This window comes from Triturus cristatus, chromosome 3_2 (genome assembly GCF_964204655.1).
Source record: "Triturus cristatus chromosome 3_2, aTriCri1.1, whole genome shotgun sequence".
Taxonomy (NCBI): Eukaryota; Metazoa; Chordata; class Amphibia; order Caudata; family Salamandridae; genus Triturus; species Triturus cristatus.
The window spans coordinates 1207128576-1207141794 of NC_140584.1; the positions used below are offsets into that span (position 1 = coordinate 1207128576).

General features: G+C 49.5%; 1 protein-coding gene across 1 annotated transcript in view; it reads left to right on the forward strand.

Moving 5' to 3' along the window:
- The window catches only part of INHA (inhibin subunit alpha), a 45879-nt gene extending 42812 nt beyond the window's left edge, over positions 1-3067 (forward strand). The window contains exon 2 of the mRNA XM_085650184.1: positions 787-3067. Coding sequence (XP_085506310.1) covers positions 787-1541 — 755 coding nt within the window. The 3' untranslated portion in view covers positions 1542-3067. The remainder of the gene's footprint in view (positions 1-786) is intronic.
- The last annotated feature ends 10152 nt before the right edge of the window (positions 3068-13219 follow it).

Below are 13219 nucleotides of genomic sequence, written 5' to 3' on the forward strand. Positions count from 1 at the left end.
CGGCCAGGCCAGGGTGCTTTCTGAGATAGACAGCCCACAGGTGGGGTGTTGAGGGAAGAACTTATTTTAAGACTCATGGGGTGGAAACAGAAGAGTCGATGGTCCAGAGATGGCGGGTTCCGATGATTTATATTTCTTTCAGATGGATTTGGTTGGGCAGGTTTGATTGACATGAGATGGAATACACTCAGAAATCCTTCACTCTGACGTGCTCGATCAGCGCATAGGTGGGGTTTCCAATTTTGAGACTAGGGAGGTTCTGTGTCCACCCCTCTAATCAATCAATCAGTCAAACATTTATATAGCACGGCAACACACACGTGAGAGTCTCGAGGTGCTGGGACCATTTGGTTGCTCCATTGTGGTATGTTCAGTTGAACTGCCAGGTTCTGAGTCCCTTCCTGTTAATCAGGAGTGAAGGTGTGGTTGAGACGTGTAGGGGGAGGCTGTTCCATGCATGGCCGAGAGGTGCAAGAAGGTGTGTCTTACAGCTTTGGTTCGGAGGATACGAGGGGTGTCTGCAAGGGCGAGGAAAGCCGATCGAAGATGTCTGGCTGGTTGGTGGAAGGTCAGGCCTTTGGTGTATGCTGGTCCTTCTTGTGTAGGGCCTTGTAGGCGTGGGTCAACATCTTGAACTGGCATCTCTTCTGGATCGGGAGCCAGTCAAGTTTCTTCAGGTGGGGTGTGATGTGGGTCCTTCTAGGGAGGTCGAGGATGTGTCTTGCTGCTGAGTTTTGCATGGCAGGTCTTCTCTGTGTCACACACCCATCTCCTCTCTCTCCACAGATGTCCCATGTGACGCCACTCAGCAGATGCCGTCGAGCGCGGACCAGGAAACTCTCTTCACGTACCTCTTCCAGCCATCGCCTCACATCCTCAGCCGACAGGTCACGTCAGCTCAGCTTTGGTTCTTCACGGGCCCTGTGGTACCACCCAGCCCCCCACTCAACATGTCGGCTCCACCAGCTGAGGTGTTGGTGCTGACTGGGCAGGGCCAAACCAGTATCGCCACCACCTGGGTCCAGGTGTCAGCCGAGTGGACAGCTTTCCACTTCACCAAGCCCTTCCTTCACTACATCTCTCAGAAGATCTTCGTCCTGTCGGTGCAATGTCCATCATGCCCGTGTGTCTCGGACGCTGACAAGATGCCCTTCATCGTGTCCATCACAAAGCCCCGCTCCCAGGACCGCTTACGCAGGTCCTCGTTACCATGGTCTCCTGCAGCCATCAACCTTCTGCAGCGGCCCTCAGATGATGCCCAGAGCCATGCCCACTGCCACCGTGGCTCCATCAACATCTCCTTCGAGGAGCTAGGGTGGGACAAGTGGATTGTCCACCCCAAGAGCTTCCTCTTCCACTACTGCCATGGGACATGCTCCACCTCCAGCAACCTCATCCACAAACTGGGCTTCCAGCTGTGCTGTGCGGCGCTTCCGGGCACCATGCGCTCCTTGCGCGTGCGCACAACCTCTGACGGTGGGTTCTCCTTCAAGTACGAGACGGTGCCCAACATCATCACCGAGGACTGTGCCTGCATCTGAGGGCAGCTGGGGAGCTGATCATACACCAACATGTGCGTGCCATACATACATGTGGGTCATGGTTCATTGGGTGTTATGCATGTGTATGTGCATATGTCTGCGTGTATGTGTATCTATGTGTGCTTGTGTACAGATGTCAGTGCATGTTTGTGTTTCTGTGGGCTTGTTTGTGTGTTTGTGTCTGTCTCTCTATGTGCCTATGTCTGTGTGCATGTGTGTGTGCCTGTACACATGCTGTGTATGAGTGTGTCTGTGTGTGTGCTTGTCTGTGTGTTTGTGTCAGTCTTTCTATCTGCCTATGTGTATGTGCCTATGTCTGTCTATATGCGCATATGTTTGTGTTCATGTGTTTCTTTGTGTGTGTGTGTGTACAGATGTCAGTGCATGTTTGTGTTTCTGTGTGCTTGTTTGTGTGTTTGTGTCTGTGTGCATGTGCATATGTCGGTGTGCATGTGTGTGTGCCTGTACACATGCTGTGTATGTGTGTGTCTGTGTGTGTGCTTGTGTGTGTGTTTGTGTCTGTCTATCTATCTGCCTATGTGTGTGTGTGTATTGTGTGTATGTGCCTGTCTGTCTGTATGTGCATATGTTTGTGTTCATGTGTTTCTGTGTGCTTGTTTGTGTGTTTGTGTGTGTATGTGCCTATGTCTGTGTGCATGTGCATATGTCTGTGTGTGTGTGTCTGTACACATGCCGTGTATGTGTGTGTTTGTGTGTGTGTGCTTGTCTGTGTGCATTTGTGTTTCTGTGTGTTTGTTTAGCTACCAGTGCATGTGTGTTTCTCTGTGCTAGTCAGTGTGTTTGTGTTTGTCTTTCTATGTGACTGTGAGTGTGTGTGCTGTGCCTCCATGTGTGTGTTGTGAGTGCGCAAGCCCTCTTTGTCCATTTGTCGCCCCGCATGAAGGCCCCCATCGCCCTAGTGCCCGTTTCTTGCTCCTTTGTGTTGTAAACCCACAGGCCTGTGCCCAATTGTGGTGTCCTCCGGCCCTACAAGGATTCTCTCACCCTCTCAGGCCCTGCACACGCCGGGACCGCTCACCACACACTTCACACACAGATGCAAGCACTCACATGTAGAAGCTTCTAGAAGCATGCTTCCGCCTTAACACTACACATACAAGAATCTCACACCCTCATCTCAAGCCTGCGGAGTGAAATCACCTCATAGGTTATGTTTTAGGCGGTCACCCCGATTACAAGTTATCCGAACACTACTTTTCTGCCCGTAGGATGTTTAACAGGTGTGATCTTTAACTCATCCAAATTCCTGGTATGATTCCACAATCGCAAAATAAAAATCGAAAGAGGAAACTGCAGGTGCCTTAGGTTATGAGATGCTGAGAAGGATGTGTGGGGGGAATAACACCTGAATATTCCCACTGCTCAGAGTCGGTGGTAATGAATGTTAACCATAAGGTCTAGCAACCCCACACCTTCAGAGCTACATGTATCATTTTTTACAATTGTTGTACTATGCTGGAATGTTGTTTATTAACATTTTTTAAATAAAAATTACATTACCATTAGATGATGTTGTACAATAGTGCACAGAGGTGCTGCATTCTTTGACAATATGGTAAAGAGAATGTTACATTACTTACCATTGCAACATTTCCTTACCAACTTTCCTAAATATATCATTTTGAGTTGGTTATACAATCCATCAACTCGGATTTGTATGCGCGGCCAATCACCCTGGTGGGTATCCAGGCGCTGGGGATGGGCCGGTCGGTCAGGAAGCTGGTCTTGAGTGGTCTTCTGAAGTCCGTGAGGGTGGTGGCGGTCCGGAGATGGACGGGCAGGTCGTTCCAGGACTTGGCAGCGAGGTAGGAAAAGGATCGTCCCCCTCCTCGGGCTCGACGGATGCATGGGATGTGTGTGCGGGCGAGAAGGGTGAAGCGAAGTTGTCTGGTGGGCAGGTGGGAGGTCAGTCGGGGGTTGATGTAGGCTGGTCCCATGTTGTGGAGGACCTTGAACCCGTGGATGCGTGGTTGAGGGTTTTGAAGTGCATCTCTTCTTGATTGGGAGCCAGTGGAGGTCTCTGAAGTGGGGGGTTCTGCTTGACCGTCTTGGGAGATGAAGTATGAGTCTGGCTGCCGTGTTTTGGATGGTCTGGAGCTGTTTCAGTAGTTGGGTTGTGGTTCCATCATAGAGTGAGTTTCCGTAGTCCAGTCGGCTGGTGATGAGGGCCTGTGTTACTGCCTTCCTGGTGCTCCGTGAGATCCACCTGAAGATATTACAGGGCATTCGAAGGGTGTGGAAGCTTGAGGAGGTGACTGCGTTCACCGGGCGCCTCATGGAGAGCTCGTTGTCAAGTATGATGTCCAGGTTCCTGTGGTGGGGGTTGGTGCTGGTCCGATGGCCCCCAGGAGTTGTCCCAGGGGGAAATATGAGCACTTCCGTCTTGTCCGTGTTCAATGTGAGGCAATTGCACTTCATCCAGTCTGCGTCGCTGGTCATAGCGTTCTGGACGTTTGCTCTGGTGGTGGAGGTTCATGTGAGAAGTTGGCCTGGTATATGCTGTCCACTGGTTCTTGTTGGCACCTTGTACCAGTCCAAACAACCCCTTATGGTGATAGGTTAAAGACAACCTTTATTGAAAGCTATCCTAGTGGTAGCTATGGAGAGCAGCCTTCAGGCTAAGTCTTGAAGGAATGTAAAGCAGCTTGGTTTACCAGTCTATAATCTCTTGAATGGCTAAATGAAAGGAGAACCACACAAGGAATATATATAAAATATATGTATTTATTTTGGAACACTCTCTACTAACCTCTTTATGAGATTGGAGACCAAGGCACACAATATTAATACACTAAAACGACAGTAAATAGCACAATACACAGTGGGCCCCATGGGGAGAACAAACCATATATTAAGAAAGTGGTATAACAAACACGACTTCACTAGACACAGTGCCTAGAGCAACCCCAAGGAACCACCCAAGGTAGTGAAACAGGGGACCCACGGGGAACACGTGCAGTGTGAGAACACAGCCGCGAGCTCTGTACAATCCGATGGAAAAGACGTGGTTGGAATTTTAAAGATTAAGGGCACTTAGGAGAGGAGTTGGAGCAAACCCTTTTAGACTTAGAAGCTTCTAAGGCCAGCACCTATGTGAGCACTGGAGTACTTGTGTTCTCTAACCCAGGAAAGCCGGGTGCATAGGTGTCAAATGGTGTCGAGAGTCTTCGTCGTTTTCAATGGCGTGATGCTGCAAAGTGCTGCTGCCGGGAAGATGAGAAGTGTCCGGTGTGATCAAAGCCTGGATCAGAGCTGAGAAGAACCTGAAAGCAGAGGGGACAGAGTCTGGGTCACTTCAGGGTGACCAGGGGCTCGGTAGACGAATGCCCACCGATGTCGGGTGTTTCAGGTGTGAAGAGGTGAAGCTTGACTCTGCAGCCACGGGGACAAGGAGACGTTGATGATGACCAAAGTCCACAGGCGAGCTGTCCCACGAAGGATGTCGAGTGCTGGGGGGGTTAGTGTCCGGATTGGAGACCAACAAGCCTTGGCAACTGCAACCCATGCGGTCAGAGAAAAGATGCTTTGGTGTGGACCAGAAAAGTTCTGTGGACTCCTCAAGTGATGGAGAGTCAGGGCACGTCTGGAGCAACCAGGAAAGCCCACTGAAAGTTAAAGTACCCATCTCAGGCACCCACAGGTCGACGGACCAGGGATCAAGAAGGGACCTTAAGAGGAATCACAAAATACCAGCCCACGGAACACTCGTGGAGTTTAGGCTAGTAATCTTCAGTGAAATCACTGCTTGGGGTCTGGACTACAAGCAGCCCAAAGCACAGCCTCAGGGATCGCAAAAAAGCACATGCTGCTGCAAATGTGCACGAGGTCCAGTGGTGTGAGTTGCACGGTCCCCACAAGGGCTGTGGGTCTCAGGTTTGCTGAGAGCACTGGTCGTCCTCGGGTAAGCTTGGGAACCCACCTCCTGTGTTGCAAAATCTTCGGAGTCCTTCAGGAGCTGCGCAGATGCAAGCCCGTCAGATGCGTTTCAGGTGCCTGCTTTGCAGGGGAGTAAGGGCCATATGTAGGAAACCAAATTGCGATCGCAAATGCTGAAACTCGCAGATTTGGGCAGTGTGCTATGTAGCACACAAAAACCCAGACGCAAAATAAGGAATCGCAAAATTTGCGATTCCTTATTTTGCAAATGCATTTAAGGAATCCCAAATTGCGATTCCTTAAATGCAATGTAGGAAGCATCCAAGTTGTGTGATTTTGGCTTAAGGAATCGCAACTTACCACCAACTTCAGGTTGGTGGTAATTTGCGATTTCTTTGAAAAATGCACTTTTTTGCATTTTTCAAAGTGCCATGTGGCGCACATACATGCCCTTAGCGCATGTATGTGCGCCACATGTGCACACATGTTTATTTCAGGGGTGCAAAAGGGTGTCCTATTGACACCCTTGCAACCTTGAAATTGCATTCTCAATTTGCGATTCTCTAATTGAATATCGCAAATTGAGAATGTCTTCCTATTCATTTGTATGGGCCTTCTAGCCCATAGGAATGAATGATAACGTATTCCTTATTTGCGAATCTCAATTTGCGATTCGCAAATAAGGAATATGTCGGATTTGCAAAATATTTTGCTAATCCTACCTACATTGCGTTTTGCGATTCTCTAATTGCGATTCCCTAAAAATCGCAATTTGAGAATCGCAAAACACGTTTTACCTACATATGGCCCTAACTCCTTTACTCCAAGGGAGATTCTTCGGTCATCCAACGGGAGGTTCAGGACAGAGGGGTGGCAACACCCATGTCCTTTGTCCAGTTTTGCGCCAGAGCAGGGGCTGGTAGCCCCTGCAACCAGTTTGAGCTTGACTATGCACAGGGACACCAAATGTGCCCCTAGTGCAGACATCAAAGCACTCTCAGAGTGCACCCACCCAACCCCAATACACTAAAGCCTGTCTGGGAGGTGGTCACACCTCCCTGTGACAGGAAACCTATTGTCCAGCTGTCACCTTCCGGAGTTTCGTCCAGCAGCAGGAGGGCAGACTCGTGTCTGTGGCTGGCAGCATCCATTTTGTGATGCCAGGGTTTGTAAAGCTGGTACCGGGTGTACCGGAGCTGTCAGATTTCTCCCTCTAGTCGGGTGGAATCATACCTCCCACACCAGTTACTGGTGTGGAGGTATGATTCCAAGGTGTTTGACACCAAGCACAACATGTTTCCATGCAGCTGTTAGCCTTTACCGCGAGGTTATAATGAACTTAACTATATATCGTTGGCTGCATCACAAACAACCCCAGAATATAGGTTCCGAAGGCTGCAGAGGGGCTCTGCTCATGCATGGAAACCTTCTCACATAAAACCCAGCACCCTGCCTTCAGGATTGATAAGGCCTGCCATAGGGGTGACTGATAGGTTTATATGTGCAGTGATTGGATAGATATAGTGAACCTGTATCTAAGTAAGGTGTGCATGCACCACCTTACACAGGCTGCTGTAGCAGACGAATGCCCACCGATGTCGGGTGTTTCAGGTGCGAAGAGGTGAAGCTTGGCTCTGCAGCCACGGGGACCAGGAGATGTCGACGATGACCAAAGTCCACAGGCGAGCTGTCCATTGAAGGATGTTGAGTGCTGGGGGGTCAGTGTCCGGATTGGAAACTGGAGACCAACAAGCCTTGGCAACTGCAACCCACGTGGTCAGAGAAAAGATGCTTCGGTGTGGACCAGCAAGGTCCTGTCAGGGCATATCTGGAGCAACCAGGAAAGCCCACGGAAAGTTAAAGTACCCTTCTCAGGGACCCACAGGTCGACGGACCAGGGATCGAGAAGAGACCTTGAGAGGAATCACAAATTACCAGCCCACGGAACACTCGTGGAGTGTAGGCCAGTAATCTTCAGTGGAATCACTGCTTGGGGTCTGGACTACTAGTAGCCCAAAGCACAGCCTCAGGGATTGCAAAAAAGCATATACTGCTGCAAATGTGCACGGTGTCCAGGCGTACGAGTTGCACGGTCCCCACGAGGGCTGCGGGACTAGGTTTGCTGAGAGCACTGGTCGCCCTCGGGTAAGCTTGGGAACCCACCTCCTGTGTTGCAAAATCTTCGGAGTCCTTCAGGAGCTGCGTAGATGCAAACCCGTCAGATGCGTTTTAGGTGCCTGCCTTGCAGGGGAGTAACTCCTTTACTCCAAGGGAGATTCTTCGGTCATCCAACGTAGTGTAGATAGTTGAAGTACTTGGTTTCTGTAGCAGAGTTTTGCCCAGGTAAATCTAAAGTCCTGTAGCCAGGGGTTCCTACTTTATACCCAAGGAAGGTGATGGACAAACTCTGGGGACCCACCAATGGGAGGGTCAGGACAGAGGGGTGGCTACACCCATGTCCTTTGCCCAGTTTCGCGCCAGAGCAGGGGCTGATAGCCCCTACAACTGGTTTGAGCTGGACTATGCACAGGGACACCAAATGTGCCCCCAGTGCAGACATCAAAGCACTCACAGAGTGCACCCACCCAACCCCAATACACTAAAGCCTGTCTGGGAGGTGGACACACCTCCCTGTGACAGGAAACCCATTGTCAAGCCGTCACCTGCCAGAGTTTCATCCAGCAGCAGGAGGGCAGACTCGTGTCTGTGGCTGGCAGCATCCATTTTGTGATGCCAGGGTTTGTAAATGTGGTACCGGGTGTACTGGTGCTGTCATATTTCCCCCTCTAGTAGGGTGGAATCATACCGCCCACACCAGTTACTGGTGGGGAGGTATGATTCCAAGGTGTTTGACACCAAACACGACATGTTTCCATGCAGCTGTTAGCATTTACCACAAGGTTATAATGCACTTAAGTATATATGGTTGGTTGCATCACAAACAACCCCGGAATATAGGTTCCAAAGGTCCACCCGCCATACTAATGGACCCCCTAGTGTCGTAGCCACAGGGCCCCTTTTGTTCAGGATGTGACGCGTACCCAGCAGGTACAGCCAGTAAATGGTGAAACAAATTCAACAGAAACCTCGTAATTAAAAATCTATCATTTGCACTGGCTATGAGGGTTGGGTATGGTTCTATGCTTTGTGTTGACACGACTAAAATATCATTTCTAACCTTGGGTTTATTCAGTTCGGTTTCCTCCCTTTGGGCCACAGTATATTTAAAAAATAGATCTTTGATAAGCGCTTTATCCCGTGCACACACCGTATCTGGATGGGAGAACAAATCTGAGCTGCCAAGCATGGTGAAGGTGTCTTTTACATTCTTCAGCCACGGGATTTTCAACGCATGGTCCAGAGAGAGTCAGTCCAGGATTATCTGCCTGTTAAAACCTGTCTCCTCATTGGGCCATATGTTTACCCAACACAAAAGGGATTTCACCGCCACCAGGTCAGAGATATATTTAGACCCCAGCTCCTCATGTACAATAAAAGCAGGGGTACTCTGGGGGACTTTCAACAAACGCCTAAGATAACTGTTTTCTTCATTTTGGAGTTTGTTTGTCCTCATAAACCCCCAGACCTCACTTCCATTTAAGACTTTAGAACTACAAAAGGAGTTATATGTCCCCGGCGACCATCTACCTTATCTGTGAGCATAGCTTGTAATCGCTCCAGTAGACTTTGTCAAATCGAGACACTTGCCCTCTCATAACTGTTTGAAACTCAGTTTGTAATCGAACATAATGCCTAGGTATGAGAAGGCCGGTACCTTCCCCAGGGTATGAGTACCTACCTAATAGGTGTTTGGCTTCCTGCTCTTCTTCCCTAATTCCATTATGTAAGATTTTGTTAAATTAGGGGACAAATCCAACTCATTCATAAACCCTACGAACCCATCTAATAACACCTGCAAGGCCTTAGATGTACGAGCAAGGAGGACCGCATCGTCCGCATAAAGTAGAACAGGGACTGGTCTTGAGCCTACTTTTGGGGTGTCTGCTTGGAGTGCAGTTAATGCAGAATCCAGGCCATTAATGTATATTGTAAATAAAAAAGAGCCTAAAATACATCCCTGTCTGACCGCACACAGACACTTAAAATATTCTGTGGTCCTCCCCTCTTGCGTGTATCTTACTGCAGCAGAAGTGTTTAAATGTAATGCCCTTAGGATGTTAATAAAGGCCGGATCCACCCCCAGTGATCCCATGATGTTCAAAAGTTTACTACGATTAACACGGTCAAAAGCCGCCGTAAGGTCCATAAAGGCTAAGTAAAGTGCCTCAGCCTTGACAATTGCATACTTTGCGGCAACAAGATAGAGATTTAAACATTGGCCAACCGTAGATTTACCCGCACAGAACCGATACTGCACATCCGTTATTATGCCTTGGGTCAATTCTGCCAACCTGTTTAGTACCACTTGGCCCAAAACCTTTGCTGTCACATCGATAAGCGATATTGGGCGATAGCAGTGTGGACTGTCCCTATTCCCTTTCTTAAATATCGGGACAATGGTGGCCGTGGACCATGAGGGAGGCATTTCTGTTGCAACTGCAGGATTTAATACCCTTACCAAAATCAGCGCCCATACCTCTGGATTGCTTCTGAATAGATCAGGTGGAATCTCATCTGGTCCTGGGGCTTTATTCCACGCGAGACAATCTATTCCAAGTATTACCTCTTGTGAAGTAAAAGAGATAGTGTCCCTGCTCTGATCAAAGGATAATGTCTGTGGCTCGTCCACTCTTAAGGGCGGATTGTACAGCCCCTCAAAATTAGCCTGCCACTGCTCGGGTAAAATGTTATGGACCAGGCTTGGAGTGTTAGAATCTTTAAAAATGGGCTGTTGATGATCTTCCAAAAATAAGTAGAGTCCTTTAGCTCAGTAGCCCCTTCTAGATCCTCCCATGCCTTCATTTGGAGTTGGCGCTTCTGTGTCCTAACTGCTTGTTTATACCCTTGCAGCAGGACGCAATCCATCCCCTGGGTGATTTTTTAAGGGCCCTCTTTAATGCTCTAAGGGCCTGCAAATATTGCCCAGCAAACCATCTTGGCACGTCCTTAGAGCATGAGTGTGCAGGTGCTTTTAGAAGGCTATTCACTAATTGTGCAATGTCTATAAAAGTCTGAACTAGCTCTCGTCCCTGTATTTCTGGGTCTAAACACTTCTGTATCTCTTCCTTGCCTCTGGTAAAAAGGGAGTTATTAAAAGCCATATCAATCTGTGACCAACGCAACCGCTTGCTTTGATCGGTTGCTGAAATCTGTACCTCCATCAGACTATATGATGCCCGCTGATATCGGGGAGCCACCAGTGATATAACTACAGGATTATGATCACTAAGGGGTCGATTCCGATCCGGTAAAAAGGCCCTACGAATCGTCGCATGGAGCGTTTTCTCTGTACGACTCGTAACCGGTAAACTGTCCGTACAACCCAGGAAGTACGATTCGTACAGAAAGCCGATTTCCGTACGAATCGTACAAAAGACCGTATGGGTAAAAAAAACGTATGCATCATCTCTAGAACAGCCGCCCATACGGATGTAAGCAGCGTTTTACGGCCCAGCTAGTACGATCCGTCCCTACGGCACTCCGTACGGCTCTTAATTTACAGGAGACAAAAACAGCCGTAAAAGCTGATTTCCCAGGGGGATGAGTCGTACAGGCCCCCCCCGCCCCCGTATGTACACAACGTACCCCCACCCCCCGTATGTATGCACCGTACCCGCACCCCTGTATGTACGCACCGTACACCCACCCCCGTATGTACGCACCGATCCCCACCCCCGTATGTATACACCGTACCCCCACCCCCGTATGTACGTACCGTACACCCACCCCCCATATGAACGCACCGTACTCCCATCCCCGTATGTACGCACCGTACCCCCAGCGCTTAACAGGGTCCTTGGCACCCCTAACGTCTGGGCCTCTGATGTTTTCTCCCAGCTGCTTGGGAGCTATTTTCCTCTGTGCCTTACGCTGTCTCTTCGGGGCTGGTGGGCCATTCTGATCCCCACAACTTGCGGTAGGCAACGGGGCCCTGCTCCGTGTCACCTAGGCAGCCGTAACGCTATTTAGACTGGTACTAATGCTCTGGTTTGGGCCCCCTCTCTTCTGCTTCCTCTCCCTGATTCAAAATGTCTCCTGCTCCATTTACGGCCGCATTTTCCTCTACCAGGGCCATATTCCCATCCGGTAACAATGCTGCTATACCAGCCCTGCCCCGAGAGTGCCTCCTCCCTGCTTTGTCAATTTCTTTGAAGAGAGCTCCCACTGCCTTTATTAAAAAAGATTCAATTGTGCCCTTAGTAGTGTCCGGTGATGAGCCAGTGGAGGCGCACTTCCTTTTCCCCATGATATACTTGTACAGCGGGCTTGTCCAAATGCCCCCCTATCAAAACTTACGAGAGCAGGCCAATTGAAAATTCTTACTGCCACTGCACAGCACCCCCGGGCCCCTCTGCACAATCTCCAACGGTTAATTATGAACTGATCATTACTCACAGTGGAAGTCTTGTAGAATTGGAGGTAGAGATATCCAACAGCAGATGTTAGAGATGTGGCCAAGCCCGGCCACCTCTGGTCAGTGATGGGCAAGGGCGGGCCCGCTCTTTGTCCGGGCTTTGCCAGGGCACGTCACGCGAAGCCGGGGGCCGCAGGATGAATTTACATGCCTCCGGGCGCACAGGCAAGTGTCAGCGCCTTTGGGCACGAAGCAGGGCGTACAGGGACCTGGAGTCCCCTATGGCGTCCCGTTTGTGACTGGTTGCGTCTAATATTATTTAGTGTTACTACCCCAGAGTGAGGCGCTGAAGCGCTACATTCTTATTGTTGGTAACAGACCAGGGTTGTTAAATTGTCACCAGTTGTGGTCAGACGTTCACAGCCCCACCAGCGGCTGCTGTAGCTCCCCTGGAGTTTTACACTAAAGCTTCACTGTGCTGCTGTGGCCTCTTCATTTGATGGGATATCGGTGGTTGATGACTCCCTTACAATCCTTGACTCTGGGAACTCCTGGATTTATCTGCTGCATTCGACACTGTCAACCATCTGGACCTCCTTCGCACTTTTGAACACCGCATGGGAGAGGTATGGAGCAGTGGCCAGAGCAGCTGACTCCAGAGCGCTGGGCTCACTGTTCAATCCCCGGCACCGGTGGCAGCTCAGCTCAGCATCATGCGACTCGGGGCAATAGCTCACTTAATCTCCTCAACAGCCCTCAGCGCCTTGAAACCGTAAGGGGTTATATACTCGTGCTTTACAAATATGGATTTTATTTATTTATGTGGAGGCACGGTCTTCAATTGGTTCTCATCTTACCTAACCAATGGCTCCCAAATTGTGAAAATGGGTACCTCCCTTTTGAGACAGGTCAGCATACATCGAGGGGTCCCTCAAGCCTCGATCTTCTCCCCAATCCTCTTTAACCTCTACCTAGAACCGCTGTGGGCGATTCTCAGAAACTTGGGGCTTCTCTTCCACCTCTATGCTGACGACACTCAAATATACATGAAAATATCTTCCCCTGAAGACCTTGCCTTCCTTTCAACCACGCTGCTAAAGATTCAAACGCCTTCCTTTCAACCACGCTGCTAAAGATTCAAAACTGGATGTCTAACCATCATCTAAAACTCAACCCAACTAATACAGAATTTCTCTTGCTCTCACCTCCGAAAACAAAAGGAATTTATGGCCAACGTTCCCATCCTGGATGGCTGCCCTGCCATTAACCAGTGTGCTGGATCCCTTGGCTATCACCTAAACCTCCC